The sequence below is a fragment of the Lingula anatina genome, chromosome 1, assembly GCF_051362555.1.
Source record: "Lingula anatina isolate TDL-2025a chromosome 1, LinAna3.0, whole genome shotgun sequence".
Taxonomy (NCBI): Eukaryota; Metazoa; Brachiopoda; class Lingulata; order Lingulida; family Lingulidae; genus Lingula; species Lingula anatina.
Window position 1 is genome coordinate 33,120,948 of NC_141767.1, and position 19,940 is coordinate 33,140,887.

At 34.1% G+C, this 19,940-nt stretch overlaps 2 protein-coding genes across 8 annotated transcripts; one reads left to right on the forward strand and one right to left on the reverse strand.

Moving 5' to 3' along the window:
- Positions 1–84: 84 nt before the first annotated feature.
- On the forward strand, positions 85–3,084 carry LOC106161085 (uncharacterized). 2 transcript variants are annotated; one of them, XM_013537943.3, is made up of 4 exons: positions 85–434; positions 1,119–1,321; positions 2,186–2,311; positions 2,548–2,709. In XM_013537943.3, exons 1-3 carry the CDS (start codon positions 123–125, stop codon positions 2,271–2,273), a joined length of 603 nt encoding a protein of 200 aa, XP_013393397.2. In that variant the 5' UTR covers positions 85–122; the 3' UTR covers positions 2,274–2,311; positions 2,548–2,709. The 2 variants fall into 2 exon arrangements, with proteins under 2 accessions (XP_013393397.2, XP_013393396.2); XM_013537942.3 differs by having other exon boundaries at positions 89–434; positions 2,186–2,258; positions 2,548–3,084.
- LOC106161084 (IQ domain-containing protein H) lies at positions 2,879–19,910 on the reverse strand. Of its 6 annotated transcripts, XM_086999024.1 has the most exons (26): positions 19,725–19,910; positions 18,578–18,691; positions 17,070–17,248; positions 16,808–16,819; positions 16,512–16,535; positions 15,803–15,884; positions 15,451–15,570; positions 15,156–15,236; positions 14,718–14,901; positions 14,315–14,502; positions 14,037–14,069; positions 13,596–13,670; positions 12,463–12,674; positions 12,109–12,217; positions 11,665–11,892; positions 11,297–11,447; positions 10,866–11,041; positions 10,310–10,582; positions 9,664–9,852; positions 5,892–6,012; positions 5,272–5,546; positions 4,907–5,080; positions 4,410–4,541; positions 4,054–4,115; positions 3,676–3,784; positions 2,879–3,531 (listed from the first exon to the last, which is right to left on the reverse strand). In XM_086999024.1, the coding sequence occupies exons 1-26, from the start codon at positions 19,782–19,784 to the stop codon at positions 3,406–3,408; spliced, it is 3,489 nt and encodes a 1,162-aa protein (XP_086855150.1). In that variant the 5' UTR covers positions 19,785–19,910; the 3' UTR covers positions 2,879–3,405. The 6 variants fall into 6 exon arrangements, with proteins under 6 accessions (XP_086855150.1, XP_086855151.1, XP_086855152.1 ...); XM_086999025.1 differs by lacking the exon at positions 16,808–16,819; XM_086999026.1 differs by lacking the exon at positions 14,037–14,069.
- Between the last annotated feature and the right edge of the window lie 30 nt (positions 19,911–19,940).

Consider the following 19,940-nt stretch of genomic DNA (forward strand, 5'->3'; position numbering starts at 1 on the left):
TTAAATTATTATATGTCTATTTGATTGAAAATAAAATCCAATCAAAATGAAAATATTTAATCGAGACAAATGTTTTAACAACATTTAAGCTCCGTGTGTCCGCTTTATTTCCGGTGAAAGTAATGGCATCTGTGTGCCATGCAGTTTTGAAACGACAATGTCTAAGAAATAATCCTTACAACCGGCCTCAGTGGTTGTTGGGAGCAACCACTGTTTATGCACAGAAAGACAAACGCATGTTATGTTGTGCCAGTGCAAAGTTTCATAGAAAGCATCAATTTCAAACACCGTCTTTTGATAAATCTAACTGCAAAATATTTTGTTTAGGTAATTTTTATTGCTATTTCAACCATGTGCAAAGTAATAGATTTATACACACTTCAAGAAATTTACATTTACCTAAAAGCAAGAGGAAGGATACACACCGGTATCAGGTACAGATACAGTGTCTTAATATTGAATTTAAAATAAAAAATGAATAAAATTTCTGAAAAAAAGTAAAAATAAATAAGTAAATTAATTAAATAAATAAATAAATAAGTTAATATACAGATGAAAAAATAAAGTAATTCATTGCTATTTTTTACTGAAATAAAATAAGTACTTGCAAGATAAGTGATAATAAAAAATGAATACTAGTAAGTGAATAAACTAGAGAAAGGCTAGTTAATGGTATTTGAAGGTTCATGAATCTAATGGTTTAATTGATATGAAGTTAACAGATTTGATAGTTACTTAAAAGAGGCCTTCTCATTAACAAAATTAAATGGAACATGTTTCATTGTCAGAAACGGTGCCTGTTATCTAGGCAAATCTCTTAACAATTAAAATGCCTTTGAGATGTGAACGACCAAGTTTTTCATCTATAGATTGTTTTCTGCAATCATACTGTACATTTAGTATGTGAATTTATTTTGTTCTATAAATAAGAAATGTGGCCCTGCTGGCTAGTAAGCATTTCTGGACACAAAATCTTGGCAATATTTAGCTATCTGATCAGCATCAAGGAATTTTCAAATGTTTAACATGCACAAGAAGAAGAGGGAATGGGATTGAGGATATATTTAATTATATAATACTTTTTTGGGATAACTAATTATATTTTTCTTCCTGTGTAGAAGGATGATGCAGAATTACTAGGAGAAGATAATGATGAGTCTGATGAAGAACTGGATTCTGATGATGATGATGATGAAGTGGAGCTTGGTGGTGATGTTGAGGAAGAGACAGATGGCCCAGAAGACTATAGAACAATGAACATTACAGTGAAAACTGTGAGAGTAGATTCCTTGGTGGCACATGGTCTTGGCATTTCAAACAAGTAAGATATGCTTGTTTCGATGTCTCTTTTGACAATTTACCAGTCTTTGGACTTTTCATCAGAATATTCCAATACTTACGAGTAACACATTTATGATCCCATTTAGTCAAGACTTAATTACATGACATGACCTGATCCAACATAGCACTTGTGGGGCTTTAAAAATTGAAAATTGTGATGAAAAAATTCTGTCACATATGGACACATAAGTGTGTGTGTGTGTGTTTGTGTGTGTGTGTGTGTGTAAGCAGGGTCTGTATACAAAGCTCTCACCTGTATCTATCAGCTGAAGCTGATGCTTCTAGTATCTGAATCAAATGTGGAAATTCTTTAGGAGGTTCTGTATGATTTGTAGTGGGATAATATCAAATATATTTCAGAATCTATTTATTATACAAAATGATACATTTCCATTTGTTTCTTTCCTCTTTGCATATATGGCATATAACAATGCTTTGTCAGAAAAAGTTTTATAATTTTTTACAGAACTTATAACATTTTTTGATTGTATCCTGTATACATACAAAATATCCTTAAGTTCAAAGTATAAATTTTGTTGAATACCCTTTTGCCCTAAATTTTTGTAATACTATTGTACCACAAGAGTGAGTGCTGAGGTACATATATCAAGATTTTGTCTCCAAACTGCCGAGTTTTCTATGACTGCTGCGACAGCTGCATGTCTGCAGATACAGGTCTCCATTACTGCGTCTCCTTGTAGGCTTCTACAAGTATTGTCTCTTTGTTCCTGTAGTTATTAATTGGTAGGTGCTGCAATTTGGTAATTTGCTGGCTTTGCCGATAAGATTTTACAACTAATTGCTGCTTGTTGTAGACAAAGAGTTCTCTTCTTCTTTGTTTTAGGCAAACAGAGGCACTGTTTTTAGGAACAAAAATCCCTATCAATGGTGAGAAAATTCGGAAGAAAGCTAGAAGAGTAGGTGGTTTTTAGAAGTTTTCCTCTTTGTAACTGAACTGAATGATATTAAGGTGTGCATATTTTCTGTTGAAGTTATGTCTACTATGATTTCAGTTTCATTAAATTTAACAAAAATGATGAGAAAAGAAGATGGACATATAAAACTGTACAATTGCTGTGGTAGTTTAAAACATTTGAAAGTTAAGTGTAGCTGTAGTATTTGGAATATTGATTAATAATGACATGATTTGGGTTGCTTATAACCTAGAATTAAATGTTTTTTTTTCTTTTTTTTTTGTAATTTTAGGTTAAAGTGGGTGATATTCTAGATGTAATTGGAGAAGGGCAGGAAAGTAATAAAAAAAGAAGAGTAAAAGTTCTTTCAATTGACACTGAAAACGTAACTAAAAAAGGGAGAGCACGAGTCACAATAAGAGCTTGGAGAAATCCTTTTGAGTAGTTTCTTTTCCTGATGCAGGAAAGAAAGCGTGAGGACCTGAATAAGCATTTGGTTGCCAAGCAGCATCTTTAAATTTTCGAAAACATGAATGGGGAAATGTTTTTGCCCAATTTATTACAGAATTATAATTAGTGCAGGGAATTTAATCTGAAAACTTTTAAAATATAAAAAAAATTCATTGTGATGGATAAATGTTTTTTTATTATTATTTATAAAAGTTATACAAATATTGAAGATATAAAAACTGTATCCTTTTGTCACTAGCATTGATACATGGACGGATTTATACAATAGCTGCAATGCAACACTTTAAAACAGTTAAATTTTACTTTAATTATACAAATTATTTGCAAATATCAGTGAATAATAATGTCTTTTCCCAAACCAGTCTTTGCTTAGTTATTTCAGCAATTCACTGGATTATTCACCAATTCATCTAAAACACTCAGCAGTTGAAATGCATTGTTGCATGAAAATCTTGTAGCAATTGTCCTTTTTGTACATGAGTGTACTTTGTGTAAGTTAATCACTTTTCCTGATTTTTTAATGAATGCTAATCAAACTGTTTGAATTACCATAACCACCTAAGCTTACAGTTTAAAGTTGTAAAGCTAAAAGAGTCAAATTTGATTTGATTTAGATTTATTGAATAAAAAACCAGTTTGAGCCTCTATGCTTTTCTTGTAAAGGATCACATCCTAAATGCTATGACTGTGTTTGTGAATGTGTACCCTGCTGACTGCTACTGTCCTCTTGGTCTTCGTGCCTGGTCTGTTCATCTGCATTGAGGACTGTGGTCCCCAGAATGCTCTCAATGTCTTGAATGACAGCCTAAGCAGAAAAAGTGTAGATAATGAGGCACAACTTCTCTCTCTGTATCCAGTACTTTACATCACTTGCATTTATTATATAATACAATTTTATTTTTTTATATATATAGTTGCGATGTTTCTTTATTTTCTGACTATACTATACCTTAAAATTTGATTCTCCCTGCATGTTAGGTGCTGAGATCTCTTGATGTATCACAGATAGATTTCTGGCAAATGCTCCAAGAGTGCCTTGCAAGTTGTCACCAACAGTTCTGCAATATACACATGTAGAGTGATAATTGTGTAAATTCTCAAAATCTCAAGAACTGTCAGTGGGTCATTCAGTAATTTCATGATTCATCTCTATGAAATTCTGAACCAGTCACATTCCACTGAGAGCCAGTACCTTCTTTCTGTCACATATATTAAAAGTTGCTTTGGTCAACTTTTTGCTTTCAATTAAATTCTTCATTTTGAAAATTTTATAACAGTGGTCTTGTTTATTTATAAAACTTCTACTTAAAAAATCACAGAAACTTACATCATGCCAAGATTTTCCCTGTTGAAACTGTCTATTAAGGTAAATATGGACCCCTGCTTTTCCTGGAAAATTTAAAATTGAGAATAGTTATATTTTCTGAAACTATAAAATTCACACAAAAAAGGATGTGTGTGTGTGTGTGTGTGTGACTAGTTATGCCTTGTGATATTCATGCCAAAATATGAACTTGTGTGGAGAGGGGTAGCGAGAGTCTATATCATTGGTAACGAAGCCAAGTTCTAATGCTAAAGGGCAGAGAACATTTAGGGCCATTTTCCATGAATTCTCACATATGGATTTTAAAATATTCCGGTCATATTTCTAGAGACTGTTCATTGCTTTACGTGGTGCCTTACCTTGATATCAAAGCCAATTCCATGAGCTCTACACATTTGGAAGAAGACACTATAATGGACCACTGCCAAATTGGAATGGACAAGCTGAGTGCTCATAACAGCAAACCTGTTTGTGTTTGGTGGAACCTCTTCCTATTAAAAATTGTAAGGCCTCTTTTTTAATATGGGTTTACTTTTGTCACAGAAAGGTTCAACTGTGCCATTTAAATTATGACAAAAATAAGTTTAAAATAAATAGCCAACTAAAACTGTTTAATCTACAGGCAACCTGTTTCAGTTAAAATAAGTTTGTGTCTGAACATTAAAATTACATTTTAAACTAAAAGTGATTACATTACCACATGCAGAGTGTACCAATGCAATCACATTCTTCCCAAGTAAGTTATTTTATAAAGCTTGTTACACATGATGCCTATCTAAGGACAAATAAATAAATATATATATTGTTACACTGAGAATTTGGTATGGGTAAATTTTACAATAATCCTTGTACGCACTTCTTCTCTTCCTTTAGGCCTCCTCTTTTTTGGTTCCTTCTTTGGAGGTGGAATGTTATAGATATGAGTGTTAATGTCCAACTTTCCACCAGCCACAAACTGCAGCAGATTGTTCATGGTAGTAGAGTCACTGTAGGACAGGCTGAGGTCCACTGCCCACAGTACCTGGTCATCCTTCAACAAAAAATAATCAACATGTATGAGTTTATGTAAATGCACAGACCAGTCTCCAAGAAACATATTTCAAAGGCAGTTCTGCCACATGCTCTTTCTATTTGAGCACGTTCAGAAATGAACTTTGCAGATATTATGTGTTATACACAAAATGAAAGATTAACCATATTTCTCTGTAAAATTCAACTTACAGTTTTGGGGTCTATAAAAGTAACAAAGTCTATGGTGAAGTAGCCAACGACACCCCTGGCCTTGCAAGCTTCAGCTATCCTCATGCATGCATCGTTGAGCTGGGCTGGCTCCACTGAAGACTGTGGCACTGACAGACCCCAGCATTTATAGGGGGTCTCTGCATGGATCTGATCCCCAAGGGATACTATACTGATTTTCCCATTGGGCTCCAGTAACATGTCCGCTGTTAGGGCCGTTATGTCTTCTGCAGGAGGACGCGCTTCAATAATACCACCTGTCAAGGCAAAATTGTTTTTTCATTAGTTAGAAGATACTGTAGCATCTCTCATTGATATGACAATTGAATATGTAAGAAAAATTCAACAGAAATCTTTGAATAAGCAATTGAATTTTAATGTCTTTTATACAACCAATTCTGCTTTCTTAAAAGATTTAAAATGACGACTGTGACAGTATTTTACTGATAATTGATGTGAAAAAAATGTATTAAGGACTGAATACAGAACTGACAGTTGAATTGTTGCTTATAAACAATCTACTACAGACAGAGTTTACAGAGGTCAATCAGTGTTATGATTATGATGTTTGATTTTTTAAAATTAAAGAAAAGAGGCCATACCTTTGGCTAGGAAAGCATCTAAAAATGCTGGCCATGTTGGATATACTTTTGAATCCACTGGAAAACACCAGTGCTCTAGAATGTCTGGAATTTCTGACTGTATCTTCATGAAGACTTGTTCCTGTAAAAGACAAATGACATTCACAGATATCAACATTACCTAACTGTTAAGATGTCATTTTGACGAATTGTACCACCAGCGTAGGCGCTGGCGGTACACATGGTTTTAGTCCCGACCCGTATGTTCCGCCGGCTCCTGCGGCTCCTGCGGCTCCTGCGGCTCCGCCGCCAAGTCACCGTTACCGCTTCTCCTCCTAGACGGTAAGGGCCTCCATACCCATCTCTTGGATTTAGGTCACCTATAATCTCAACTCGTTCCATGTAAAATTTGGGCTTTGTCGGTATTGGGGTCTAGGTGTGGCACTCATTGCAATGCACCCTTGTCCAAAAATGGCAAAATTAAATGCTAATTATCTCCCCTACAGAAGGAATTATGGGAAAAATTTCTACAGACAGCTTTCCAAAAGTCATATGTGTAGATTTCAAATATGCCCTTGGATTTGACCTTTGACCTTTATTTTAAGGTCAAACGGGCCAAAATTTTCAAAAAAACAAAATTTTTGCCGAAAAAAAAATTATTTGCGGCCTTATTCAGACACCACACAGACTTAACTAATAATATTAATGGAAAGTGTTACCCTTCAGGTCATCTTTCATCTCCGTGAATTTGGGGTCAATCGGTGCATTTTCATGGGAGTAGCGGCCATAAGATATCGAAACTGAAAACTGTCTCTAATTCGGGAACCGTTAATGCTAGACACCCATTCTTTTTTGCATTTTGTAGAGCATGTAAAGCCCAACACTGGGGGTGGTCTCCATTTTTTTGTATTCCATACGGTTTTCGAGTTACGCTGTATCAAAAAGTACATATTGGTGGTGAAAGCAAAATGTTCAGTATGGTAATGGATAATAAATTTTGAACTCCGGAAAAATAAAACATAAGGCTTGGCAAAGCAGACAACTTGTGGTCAAAAATGACATTATTTCATCAAATTTGAACATCTGGAACTTCAGAGCACCTCCCATTTCAAGAATTTTGACCAAAATGACCTTTTCTTTATTTTAATTAATTTTTTTTGTAGGAAATTTATGGCACATTATGGTAACTCCAAAATTATAACATTTAGTCCCTTATATCTCCAAAACTGGCAGAGATACGTCCATAGTTACTATTGAACTTGAATAGGAAGTCATACACTGGCAATCTAAATGTGACCTTAAAATTGACCTTTGACCTACTTTTCACCATGAACTGAACTTTGCAAATTTTGCTTCCCTTTTATCTCCAAAACTGGCAGAGATAGGTCCATAGTTACTATTGAAGTTGAATAGGAAGTCATATACTGGCAATCTAAATGTGACTGTAAAATTGACCTTTGACCTACTTTTCACCATGAACTGAACTTTGCAAATTTTGCTTCCCTTTTATCTCCAAAACTGGCAGAGATAGGTCCATAGTTACTATTGAACTTGAATAGGAAGTCATATACTGGCAATCTAAATGTGACCTTAAAATTGACCTTTGACCTACTTTTCACCATGAACTGAACTTTGCAAATTTTGATTCCCTTTTATCTCCAAAACTGGCAGAGATAGGTCCATAGTTACTATTGAAGTTGAATAGGAAGTCATATACTGGCAATCCAAATGTGACCTTAAAATAGACCTTTGACCTACTTTTCACCAAGAACTGAACTTTGCAAATTTTGCTTCCCTTTTATCTCCAAAGTTACGCTGTATCAAAAAGTCATATTGGTGGTGAAAGCAAAATGTGCAGTACGGTAATGGATAATAAATTTTGAACTCCGGAAAAATAAAACATAAGGCTTGGCAAAGCAGACAACTTGTGGTCAAAAATGACATTTCATCAAATTTGAACATCTGGAACTTCAGAGCACCTCCCATTTCAAGAATTTTGACCAAAATGACCTTTTCTTTATTTTAATTAATTTTTTCTGTAGGAAATATATGGCACATTATGGTAACTCCAAAATTATAACATTTAGTCCCTTATATCTCCAAAACTGGCAGAGATACGTCCATAGTTACTATTGAAGTTGAATAGGAAGACATATACTGGCAATCTAAATGTGACCTTAAAATTGACCTTTGACCTACTTTTCACCATGAACTGAACTTTGCAAATTTTGCTTCCCTTTTATCTCCAAAACTGGCAGAGATAGGTCTATAGTCTCTATTGAACTTGAACAGGAAGTCATATACTGGCAATCTACATGTGACCTTAAAATTGACCTTTGACCTACTTTTCACCATGAACTGAACTTTGCAAATTTTGCTTCCCTTTTATCTCCAAAACTGGCAGAGATAGGTCCATAGTCTCTATTGAAGTTGAATAGGAAGTCATATACTGGCAATCTTAAAGTGACCTTAAAATTGACCTTTGACCTACTTTTCACCATGAACTGAACTTTGCAAATTTTGCTTCCCTTTTATCTCCAAAGTTACGCTGTATCAAAAAGTCATATTGGTGGTGAAAGCAAAATGTGCAGTACGGTAATGGATAATAAATTTTGAACTCCGGAAAAATAAAACATAAGGCTTGGCAAAGCAGACAACTTGTGGTCAAAAATGACATTTCATCAAATTTGAACATCTGGAACTTCAGAGCACCTCCCATTTCAAGAATTTTGACCAAAATGACCTTTTCTTTATTTTAATTAATTTTTTCTGTAGGAAATATATGGCACATTATGGTAACTCCAAAATTATAACATTTAGTCCCTTATATCTCCAAAACTGGCAGAGATACGTCCATAGTTACTATTGAAGTTGAATAGGAAGACATATACTGGCAATCTAAATGTGACCTTAAAATTGACCTTTGACCTACTTTTCACCATGAACTGAACTTTGCAAATTTTGCTTCCCTTTTATCTCCAAAACTGGCAGAGATAGGTCCATAGTCTCTATTGAACTTGAACAGGAAGTCATATACTGGCAATCTACATGTGACCTTAAAATTGACCTTTGACCTACTTTTCACCATGAACTGAACTTTGCAAATTTTGCTTCCCTTTTATCTCCAAAACTGGCAGAGATAGGTCCATAGTCTCTATTGAAGTTGAATAGGAAGTCATATACTGGCAATCTTAAAGTGACCTTAAAATTGACCTTTGACCTACTTTTCACCATGAACTGAACTTTGCATAGTTTGCTTCCCCTTTATCTCCAAAACTGGCAGAGATAGGTCCATAGTTACTATTGAACGTGAATAGGAAGTCATATACTGGCAATCTAAGTGTGACCTTGAAATTGACCTTTGACCTACTTATTATCATGAACTGAACTCTGCTAATTTCTTTCTCTTTTAACTCTAAACCTGGCAGAGATAGGCCCATAGTTACTATTGAAGTTGAATAGGAAGTCATATTCTGGCAATTTACTGTGACCTTGGAATTGACCTTTGACCTACCTTGCGATGAACTTAACTTTGATTGTACCATTTTTAGTAATATATATATTTTTTGCATATTTTGAAAATTCTTGTTGATTGCATTTTTACAGCTTGTCAAGCACAAGACTGGTGGCTGTGTTCCTTATTTTGTATATGTGGGGGTCTATATGAATGCGCTTGCTCCAGCTGGTGGTACAATATTCGGAGGCGGTATCGCCTCTCTGATCCTCTAGTTAGTGGACCTACTATTTTTAATGGGTATAAAAACTGATATGAAATTGATAAAAGTCCAATTACCTGTGCCCATTTCTTCGACCACTTGTCTCCATATCTCTTGGCCTCCTTCAAAGCCCACTGGTGACTCTCCAAGTAAGTGGTAACACTGCAGTATGCTATTCCTCTGCCGTCAAATTCATCATCGATTTTCAACACCCAGGTCTTGACTTCAAGGTTGTCTGTGACTAGTTGAGCAAGACTTTCATGAAGCTGCAAAAAAGGGACAGCAAGTCTTCAAGTTAAACTGTAAACTTTTAGTCAATTTAATAGTTTTACCGAAAACATCCAAAAATGTCAGTTCTATAACACATGTTATATTTTTTCAATAGGTTGTTAAGCAATCTAGTTGTTTAGGGACTTGAGTTAGCCTTTTTCCACTCTAAGTTAGTCAAGTGAATGTGTCTTCAAGCTTTTTATAAACCCATAAAATTTCTTTATGCATAACTGATTACCATACTTTTGTCAATGCCATAGTTTAGAGCTTTTATCAATTATTCAGATTACCTTTTAGATTGCAAAGTTAATTAGTTCAAGTAAAACCTTAATATTGGGATAGGCATAAATGAAAGTGGTCTTTAGACCAATTATCAATCAACATATCTGTCAACAATCTCGCCAATGAATCTCATGTTACTTGGGATGGAGAGGAAAATAAAAGAAAATGTACCTGTGGCAGGCTGTACACATCAAACTCTGATGGCGGAATGGCTACATTAGCACTTTGGAAGATTCTCTTAGCACCCGATTTAGATGTGTAGAGATGCGCTATCTCTGGCTCTGTACACAACAGGGGGATGTTCAGGATATGAGCAACTGACAGGTCATCCTTGTGTGGCATCCCTGGAACAATGTAAGCATCTCGGCCACGTATCAGATTCTTTATCCTCCGTAGAGCTCTAGGGCTGTACTTCAGATGAGTAGCAAGGCACATTCTGTGTGTCTGAAAAAAGGGAGAAAAAAGTGATTAAAAAAATCATATCCTTTGCATATCTTTGAGCTTTATGGAATATTGAAAGTGCTAACATTCTACACCGTATCATATACTCTTTTGGTGTGTTTAATCTGTCTTACAGAACTGTTTTGATATAATTAAAGCTACTCAATAATAACAATAAATAAATATAATGATAATAATAAAATAATAATAAATAAATAAGCGCAGAGTTAGATAGAATTGAATTAATGGCTTAGGAAGACAATAGAACAGTTAAAGCTTTACTCACCGGAAAACTCTTAATAGCTTCAGGTACAATGATCTTATATCTGTCTGTCATATCTCCCTGCTTGTCCACATCTCCACTGTCAATAGCTGACTTGAGCCCTAGCAACTTGGTGTAATACTGGACTGTCTCGTCATTCACAGGCACAGGGGATATGTAAATCACATCAACATTGGGGTCTGAAATATTCAATTATTGCCATTGTCATAAGTTTTATATTGCTTTTTACATACATGAAATTGACACAAAACTGACTCATAAATTCTGCTGTAGTCCTTCCTCTTAGAGTTTTATAGTACTGCTGCCTATATACAGTCCTCCTTTGAGCTAATGAACATACATTGTACAAACTGACCTCTCTTAAAAAGGGAAATATAAAAATCTATGGTCTATTTGCTATAAAAGCAACTCTTTAATACTCAGGCATCACTTACCTTTCAGGTCACATAATCTTCCCATTTGAGCATTTTGACGTATTCCAAAGTCTTTGATACTGTCTCTGATTGGTTGGTTGTAACCAAGGGAAGGAACATGAATGATTACACGTTTGGAATGCTTCATTCTGTTCCATTGTGTAGATAACAGCTAAAATAGAAACCATAGTTCACTTTTAGTCTATTTTTTTTCAAAGTTCTAATTATATAAATACATACATGGATAAAAAAAGGGTAAGTATAGGCAATGATAAAGAGCTACCCAGTTTTACCTGAATCAAATACAATATCATTCAATAAATAGTTCTTATAAATTATAACCACTGCATTTCATTTGTTTTGAATGGCAAAATTTGCTTTTTTCTCACCTTTGCTCTCTTTCTAAAACCTTCAAGCTCAGCAATTCGTGTTCTCTTCAACTGTTTTCTGACCTGTGACATTTTGACATTCATGACCCATGTAATGGCAATGACTCCTGATGCCCACTTCAACCTCCTGTATTCAAGGTACTTCCTCCTATCTCGGAAACGTTTCCATGTAGCTTGGATCTTAGTTGCTGCAGCAAACTCCCCATCAGGGCCTAGATACCTACGGCCCTACAAAAGAAATGTCGAACATGTAGACAGAAAAAATATATCATATTGTCCCTTGTATAAAAAAAAAACAACCTTTCTTGAGAACTGCAGATGGTTTACTGTGTTTGTTTTGTTATTTTCAGGGATATTGCACAGCTAAGCATAACCTAGTTATAACAATGCCAATTTATTAAGATTTTTATATGCTTATTACTTGGATGAAGCAGTAATACTTACGGGTCTTTTCAAGATAGATTCCACATCTTCTTTGTTAATGATGACACTCAGCAAGTCATCAAGAGTTGGTTGGGAGTCCAGCTCATACTCCAGAGATAGGTCAGCCAGCCTGCAGAAGCAGATTAAAGATTAAATGAAAAATAATGACAAAATTAATAAAAAGTGTTGTTTTAATCATTCTTCTGACAAATGGGGCAAAAGACACAAAGAAGAAAGCAATTTATGAAAGAAATACTTAAATAAGTCAGGCTCACCTTTGATGAACTATGAAAAAATCAAGCAGTCATGTGTCTTTTTTTTTTCACATAAATTTTGTAGAAAATTTGAGAGACATTCAATGAATAAGCACAGTACCTGTCTCCATGAATAAATGCCACAGGTACAGCATATTCTGTCAACATCCTTTCGAGGTGCTTGAACATGGACACAATGGCACCCCAGGACAGACAATAATGCTGCTTGAAGGCAAGAAAATCTGGCGCAGTATCCCTGACTTTGCCATGTTGCATAGCAAAACGATAGTTTGATGCTTTGAAGTCACCACTGGCTGGAGTAGTTGGGGGTGGCTGGAACAAAATAAGGAAAATAATTATTTCTTACATTGAAATTTGCAGTGTCATTACAGTCCAATAGAAGGAAACGCAGAGATATGAACATGAAGACATTTTCCATAAATTAAATCAGGGAGGAGTATAAGCAAAACAGTACAAAACTAAATTAAAGCATTACATTTTAAGTGTACAACAAGACTTTATTAAAGCTAAATAAAAGCAACATAACAGTGTACTATGATGAAATGTGCTTCTTTCACAAATTTTAGGCAATAATCACAAATGTACAAATTCAGTGAGAGAAATCTTAAGAATATTTTGTGAAAACAAAATTTAAATGGGTTGTGAATGTTGAATTAGCACACAAACAAAAGTGAACACAACAAGGAATAAAAATGTCTTAAAAAACAAATTTTGCAGCAAAAACATAATTTAGTTAAAACTCAAACAAAATTAGAATTTTATGTGTTAATAAAAACATTTCCATAGATACGTAGTATGATAAATGCATATAATTGCTTCTGAATCATTAGATACCATGAGCTACAAATAGAATTTGTTATACAATCAAACCATAAGTTTTTCTGATGAGTCCAACATACATATACCACAACATATGTAAGTATTTAATAGGTTATAATCAAATTGGCAATGCATGCAAATGCACCAAGTATCATAGTGCAAGTGCTGCATTATTTCATTATATACTGATCAAAAACTGAGAACAATTAAAATACCAAGTGCAGGTGTGAATCAATGTTAGGTAAGCAAGGTGCTGCACATAAAGCTAATGGAATAGATTATGTTAGCTGCAATTAGTGTATTATCCATGCTGCTGGTGCTGTTTCTCTGGCTTGTCATGCAGTGAAGAATATTATCAAACAGGACAGTAACCAAATACATCAACATCAATCGAAATTGAAAACAAATAATTACAACTTGTCCGATGGGGGTGACTGCTGTCTGTTCTAAGAGCTCCATAATCACAGCATTGGTTGCGGGACGCTCTGGCTGTGAAGGCAAGGGAGAAGCAAAAAAAAATATATTGAGTGACTGCTCAACTGATTGTACTGAAGCATAACGTAATAAAATGACTAATGCAACAGATGACTGGCAAAGCAGGTAAAAAAAAGAATACAATGCAAACTAAGGAGTGGATATATAACATACTGCAAATTATAGAATAACACATTGGGTGTAGAATTAATCAAAGAAGACAGTGGATGAAAAGATTCAAATCTTCTGGACAATTCATGTTCATGCATCAACACTGTTGTTGAATTGGCCAATTAAGAATCAGGATGCACGCAGCATGATTTGCTGTATGACTAAAGACCTTGATCCGCATGCAAAAGAGAGGGTGAAAATATGAACTACCTTTCCCTTTATCACAGATTCTCCTGGCGAAGACTGGCAGAGGAAAGTCACATTAGTGTATATACATATGTAAGCATATAATAAATTGCTACCACTATTTTTAAAAAATCTGTTTTATTCTGTTTTAATTAGGAAAAAAAAAGCTCAACTAGACTAATTCCTCTGAAAGATAAAACCTATCAAAATTCTATTTATGAAATATAAAACAGTGGTGAAGGGTATAATATTTTTAATTGTATTAAAATAACTTGAAGCAGTAATGGAAATATTCTAGTTACCATGGGTTGTAAAGGCATTTCAAACTTCTTTGCCATGACTGGAGTTTTTGATGGTTGCTCTGCACCTTTCCTATGTTTCCCATGTGTAGGTGGAGAGGGTCTGATGCCACGAACCACTGATGACACAGTGCTCTCTGTTGCTTTGAAGTTTGTGTCCAACTTTATACTGGCAAGGTTAAAGCTTCCATCTTGTGGAGAAGAAGATAATTTAATATGTCAACTTTTTTTATAATTAATTCTCTAACAGTTTTTTACGAGTGCATTTAGTTCAATAAAATAATTTATATGTCTAATAATTATAACTAGACTATAAGTTACAATCACATATCAGAGACAATAGAGGAGCTCTTTGGACGAAAAACAAAAATGTCAGAGTATCTGCATGATCTTTTTTTTCACTCACCACTCATTGGAGAGGGTTTTGCCTTTTCTCCAGATTTTTCCATAGGGTCATGCAGTGGTGCCATCCTGTGGTGGACTGGTGAGGGGTCAAGGGTCAACTCTGCTGCAGGAGGAATGAGGCCCCTCTCTATCAGACTTAAAATACCATGCTTGGCATCATCCTCAGATATAGCTGGTGGGATCAACTGAAAAAAAAAAAGAATAATAATAATAATATAATAAAAAGACAATTGATAACATTGCTTGTCCAAGCTGTTTTTTAACCCCACTGATAGTTGCAGCTTCTCTCTTTTTACCTTGAAGTTAACCCTAGATAGTAGTCCTTTTGTTGATTTAACACACAGAAATCAATGTATTAATCTGTGGATCTATAAAATCATGTTCAATCATGATAACAGTAATGAAAATAATGTGCCAAAGACACATAAAATGATCTTACCTGTGGATCTACTCTGTTAGCTTTGGGGAGGACTGTAAGGTGTTCCACTGTGTTTCCCTTTACAATTTTTGCACTGGATGGCTAAAATTCACATGACAAATTTGTCAAACTGATAAAATAAATGTAAATTCACAGGAAACTGACAGGGTGAAATACCTATTCAGCTACAGCTACAAATGTCTCTTATGCCCTACAAATGCTTTACCCCATGCCCAAATCATTAAAAAAATAATGTAACAATTTCATAATTAAAATATAATAAGACCTGATCGATTTTATTGAAAAATGGACTCACTGTTGCAGATTTCCTGTCCTCCAGCTGTGGCAACTGTACACCAAAGTTGTCCTGCATCACTGTTCTGTTCTGAGGGTTGTGAGGGTTCTGGGCAACTCTCATGCTCCAGACTTGTTTCAGCTGAAGACAAACAATGGTATAAAGTATTTATACTCTTACTTTGGTCTTGTTTTTCTGTTTTGTTTTGTTTCATTTTATTTTTTATTTTTTTATTTTTTTATTATTACATACATTAACATTACTATGATAATTTTCATTATTATTAAAGAAAGAAAGAAAGAAAAAAAGAAATATTACAGCATATCTGAAAGAGAAATTGGAGGGACAAAATTAATACAAAATATACCAGTACCTTCTGACCAGGTGTAGCTCCAGTTAATTGGTATCTTGGTGTCTTTCTCCCCAGGGTTAGGACAGGCTGTGTATCCATGCCCCTATATAAAGGGTAGCAAATAAATGCAGTCAATTAAGGACCATTTGTCACATAATAATTCTTTAATCTGATCAGAGACAATCAACAGATAGATTAAGATCAACTTATCAATTTATTATGAGAATTATAGATAAAGGTTACAGAGTTTGTAATATATATTTCAATGTTTTATGAGTTAATATCTGTTTAGTATAGTATACATATAATTTTCTTTCAAATCCATTTCCAAAAAATGCATCAAAGACAAAAATGGGTTCCATAAAAAAAAGCTGTCTGCAATATGTTGTAACATCAATAAACAAGAAACTCCAAAGCACATATACAGCATTCTAGCTACTACGCATGAGTCTGCATGTCTTAAAATATTAATAAGCAGCCATTTATATCAAACTTCACATAAACTGTTTACATTTTTTCTGGAAATATTAATTAAAAGCTGATGACATTCAAACTTAGGATCAACAATCCCTTTAAAATACTACAAAGGTGACTATCATGAACAAGAAATGGATATCTATTTATAGGAAGATCAACAGATATCACTATCTCTAAGCAATCACGATTTGGGAAAGACAATAGCAAAACAACACTGAAGGGGGGCAGGCAGATTATGCACATAAGAAATTACCCATGGATTGGCAGGAGTGGAAAACTAGATATGAATAAAAAGGAATAATATATGAGGGTATATATCTGGGTATAAAAGGATATAACAGTGTGGTAGAGCAGAGAGTACAGTGTATATCTTAAAGTGCTGTGATAAAATATTTAATATTATGCATAATTTACTTATAACCAGTAATGAAAAGTAACTTTTGAAATAAAAAATGTATACATTTAAAAAAAAATTAGATCTTAAATATATATTTAAAAAAACTAGCAACATGTTGTCTACTGATGCGATGCAAAGCAATAAACAATTACCTGAGTAGTTCGCTAAGAAAAATAAAAACAACAAACAATGTCAACGACTAAATCCAAGGATTACTGTATTACAAGTACACTAGTAATCAATTGCCTTTGTAAAGCAAATTACATATCAGCTACATGTTGCCATCAAAATCTTCAACCAACGACTCTACTTCCACATCATCCACAGCAAAACACTTCTATTTGAGCTAAAAACCCACACTATTATTTTCCAATTTTCAAAACTAAAAAAAAAACAGAAGTGTTTAAAAAATACCTTGTTTCTATCAAGGTCCTGCTGCCGGGTCTCCTGATCTCGTCTCCTCTCTGAAGGTCCCATGTTGACTCTACAACAGGCCCTGTGTAAGATTGTTCCCTCTGTTGCAGTTGTGCCTCTAAAGATGGTAGAGTGGAAAACTGCTGGTTGATCTCTCCAACTACCTGCTCTGACCTCGCCTAAAAAGTAAAGAAAAAATTAAGTTATATTTCATTGCTTCAATCATTATCGTTTTGATACTTTGTAATTTTTCAAACTGTAAACTTTTAAAGGTGCTATTCAGGATTTTTGTGCCAAATCAAATTTTCCTTGAGAAAAATAACAATTTTTTTCCGACCATTGCAAAGACCCTTGCCTGTACTTTGATGAGATATTTTCCACCATTTCTAATCAAATAACTTATTTCTTGGCAAATCAAAAGTTATTTGGACCATCATTAATCTTCCTGACATTCCAAAAGGAAATAACATATTGAGGTAATTTTATCTTTGGGGCTTTATTGCTTTTCGAATCTGAATGGGGAAAGCTTGGCAAGATATCTAAGTTAAAAATTTTGAAATACATATTTCTATTTAGCTCATTCTCTGTCTGGCTTTTTGTTCTATTCATTTATTAACTTAATAAAATTAAATATAAAAGCAAGTGTTTTATATTAATAAAATTGTATATGTGGGAACAGGGTGATGAAAAAATCGATCAAATTTACTGTGGCTGAATGTTTTGTGCTAAAAGCTCCTCTCAGTGATATGTTTAACACATGACTGCACTGCACCAACACTCATATAAGACTTGTGTAAAAGAACTATCGATCATTTAAAGCAGTCAAAGCACTGAATAACAGAACCTATTACCTGTACAAAGTGAAATGGTTCACAATGCAAACATGTGTCTTACTGACTACATATTTACTTGTAAAATCAATATCCTTCAATAAGTAATCTGAATCTTATTTTCGTTATACTTATTCTGTTTATCGATACTCACGAGGAAGGTTACATTATTCCCACACATTCTTACTGTACAGGAACCTAAGCTTAGCTTCTTTTACATGTATCAACGGAGTAAAAGCAAGACCAACTTGTAGATTTGGAGTTATCTTACAGCAAAGCAAAAATGCAACAATCTTGACACTTTGATTATCAAAACATATACCTGCCCCAGTACAAGAAATGGGTCTTTAAATTTCCAGTCGCAGACTTATTTTAGCATTAAAAAATATATATTACATTTGAATCAAACATTTTTACAAAAATATGCTTTTCCGTTTACTAAAATTATTTTAAGTGCTTTTACACTTGTTTAACCAAAGAAAATGAGCTTAATGCCTAAAAATGCTTAAAATTATTTTATGAGGCCTTATAATATTATTACAATTTTAGTCCAAGGTTCAACTACCAAATGAATATCACATGCAGTGGTGCAACATACATGTACATGTACTGGTACTGGTACTGGTACCTTTAAAATCTTGATGAAGTTGATGTACTGTATACAATTTTGATACTTACCTTTAAATCATGTTCAGTTTTGTTGATAGCATTCTCTAGAGCTGTCAAATCAATAGTCCCATTTTGAGCTTGGGTGAGCAATTTGTGCTTCAACTGGTGAAGGTCTTCTTGAACCTACATGTACATTTAAATAATATTTTTGAGATAATTAATTGTGATTGTTGGTCAAACATTACAATGAAAGTATTTATCACTAATAGTACTGTTTAATTTCAATGTTATTTTTATTTTCATATATGTGTGTGAGTTGCAACGCTGACACAGTATTTTGATAGTCGTTCAATGTATTAGAACCACCCTATTTTTTCGGTACTTTTGTAGTATACCCCCCCCCACCCTGTAACTTTCTGTAACTTTCACTTTTCAAACAGTTTTTTACATTTTCTTGTTCATCTATGTCAAAGCTGTTGAAATAAAATGCTTTTGTAATTACCTGTGGACTTTTCATTAGTTTTAATCACGTTTAATCCAGCCCATTGAAATACAATGTTAGAATCTTCAATTTACACCCGCAGTCAATAACTTGCCGCGTTTTCGTTGGCTAACTCTAAGGTAATTTTATGTGAACAAGTAGCTCATAATAATTTCACAGAGGAAGTCCAAGTATACAATGTATCAATCTTATGTTCACATAAAATAAGTTAGAGTTAGCCAACGAAAACGCTGCAAGTTATTGACTGCAGATACATTGTAAATTTTCACATTGTATATTTCAATGGGGTGGATTAAACGTGATTAAAACTAATAAAAAGACCACAGGTAATTACAAAAACATTTTATTTCAACAGCTTTGACATAGGTGAAAAAGACAAAGTAAAAAAATGTTTGAAAAATGAAAGTTTCAGGAAGTTACAGGGTGGGGGGGTATACTACAAAAGTACCATTTTTTCTTATTGTGTAAACAAGCAGTAAAGTCTCTAGATTTATATCCAGTTTATTAGGGATATAACAACTCTGGTGTGTTCTGTATTATAGTATTGGTAAACCATATCTATAAATACTCACTTCATAACGAAATCAATATTATCAAAAGTTTCATGCGCTTTGATTTTGAGACAACTCGACCTCTTCGGCAGCAAATCATTTGCCAATTTAATTTTGTCTTGGATTGGGTGCCGTTTTTGTTCTGGAATTAAATCTTACTTACCTTCACTAGTATTTGCCCAACTTCTTCTGGGTGGTTATTTACATCTGCCATAATCGGCATAGCTATATCTGAAAATATTAGACATAAAAAGGGGATTCAACTCATAAAACAGTAGCTTATTTCAGTGCTCGCCATAGTTCAATGTAACTCGGCAACTGGCAACAGACATAACAACACGATTTGCAACGTCACGATTTTATGTGTAGGTTAGAAGTG

Coding starts and splice junctions, on each gene's coding strand:
- LOC106161085 (XM_013537942.3), top strand. CDS start 123: ATGGCATCTGTGTGCCATGCAGTTTTGAAACGACAATGTCTAAGAAAT. Junction 435..1,118: donor AGGATACACACCGGTATCAG/GTACAGATACAG, acceptor CTTCCTGTGTAG/AAGGATGATGCAGAATTACT. Junction 2,259..2,547: donor TTCGGAAGAAAGCTAGAAGA/GTAGGTGGTTTT, acceptor TTGTAATTTTAG/GTTAAAGTGGGTGATATTCT.
- LOC106161084 (XM_086999024.1), bottom strand. CDS start 19,784: ATGCCGATTATGGCAGATGTAAATAACCACCCAGAAGAAGTTGGGCAA. Junction 15,237..15,450: donor AGGACAGGAAATCTGCAACA/GTGAGTCCATTT, acceptor TGTGAATTTTAG/CCATCCAGTGCAAAAATTGT. Junction 14,503..14,717: donor AAAACCCTCTCCAATGAGTG/GTGAGTGAAAAA, acceptor CTTCTCCACAAG/ATGGAAGCTTTAACCTTGCC.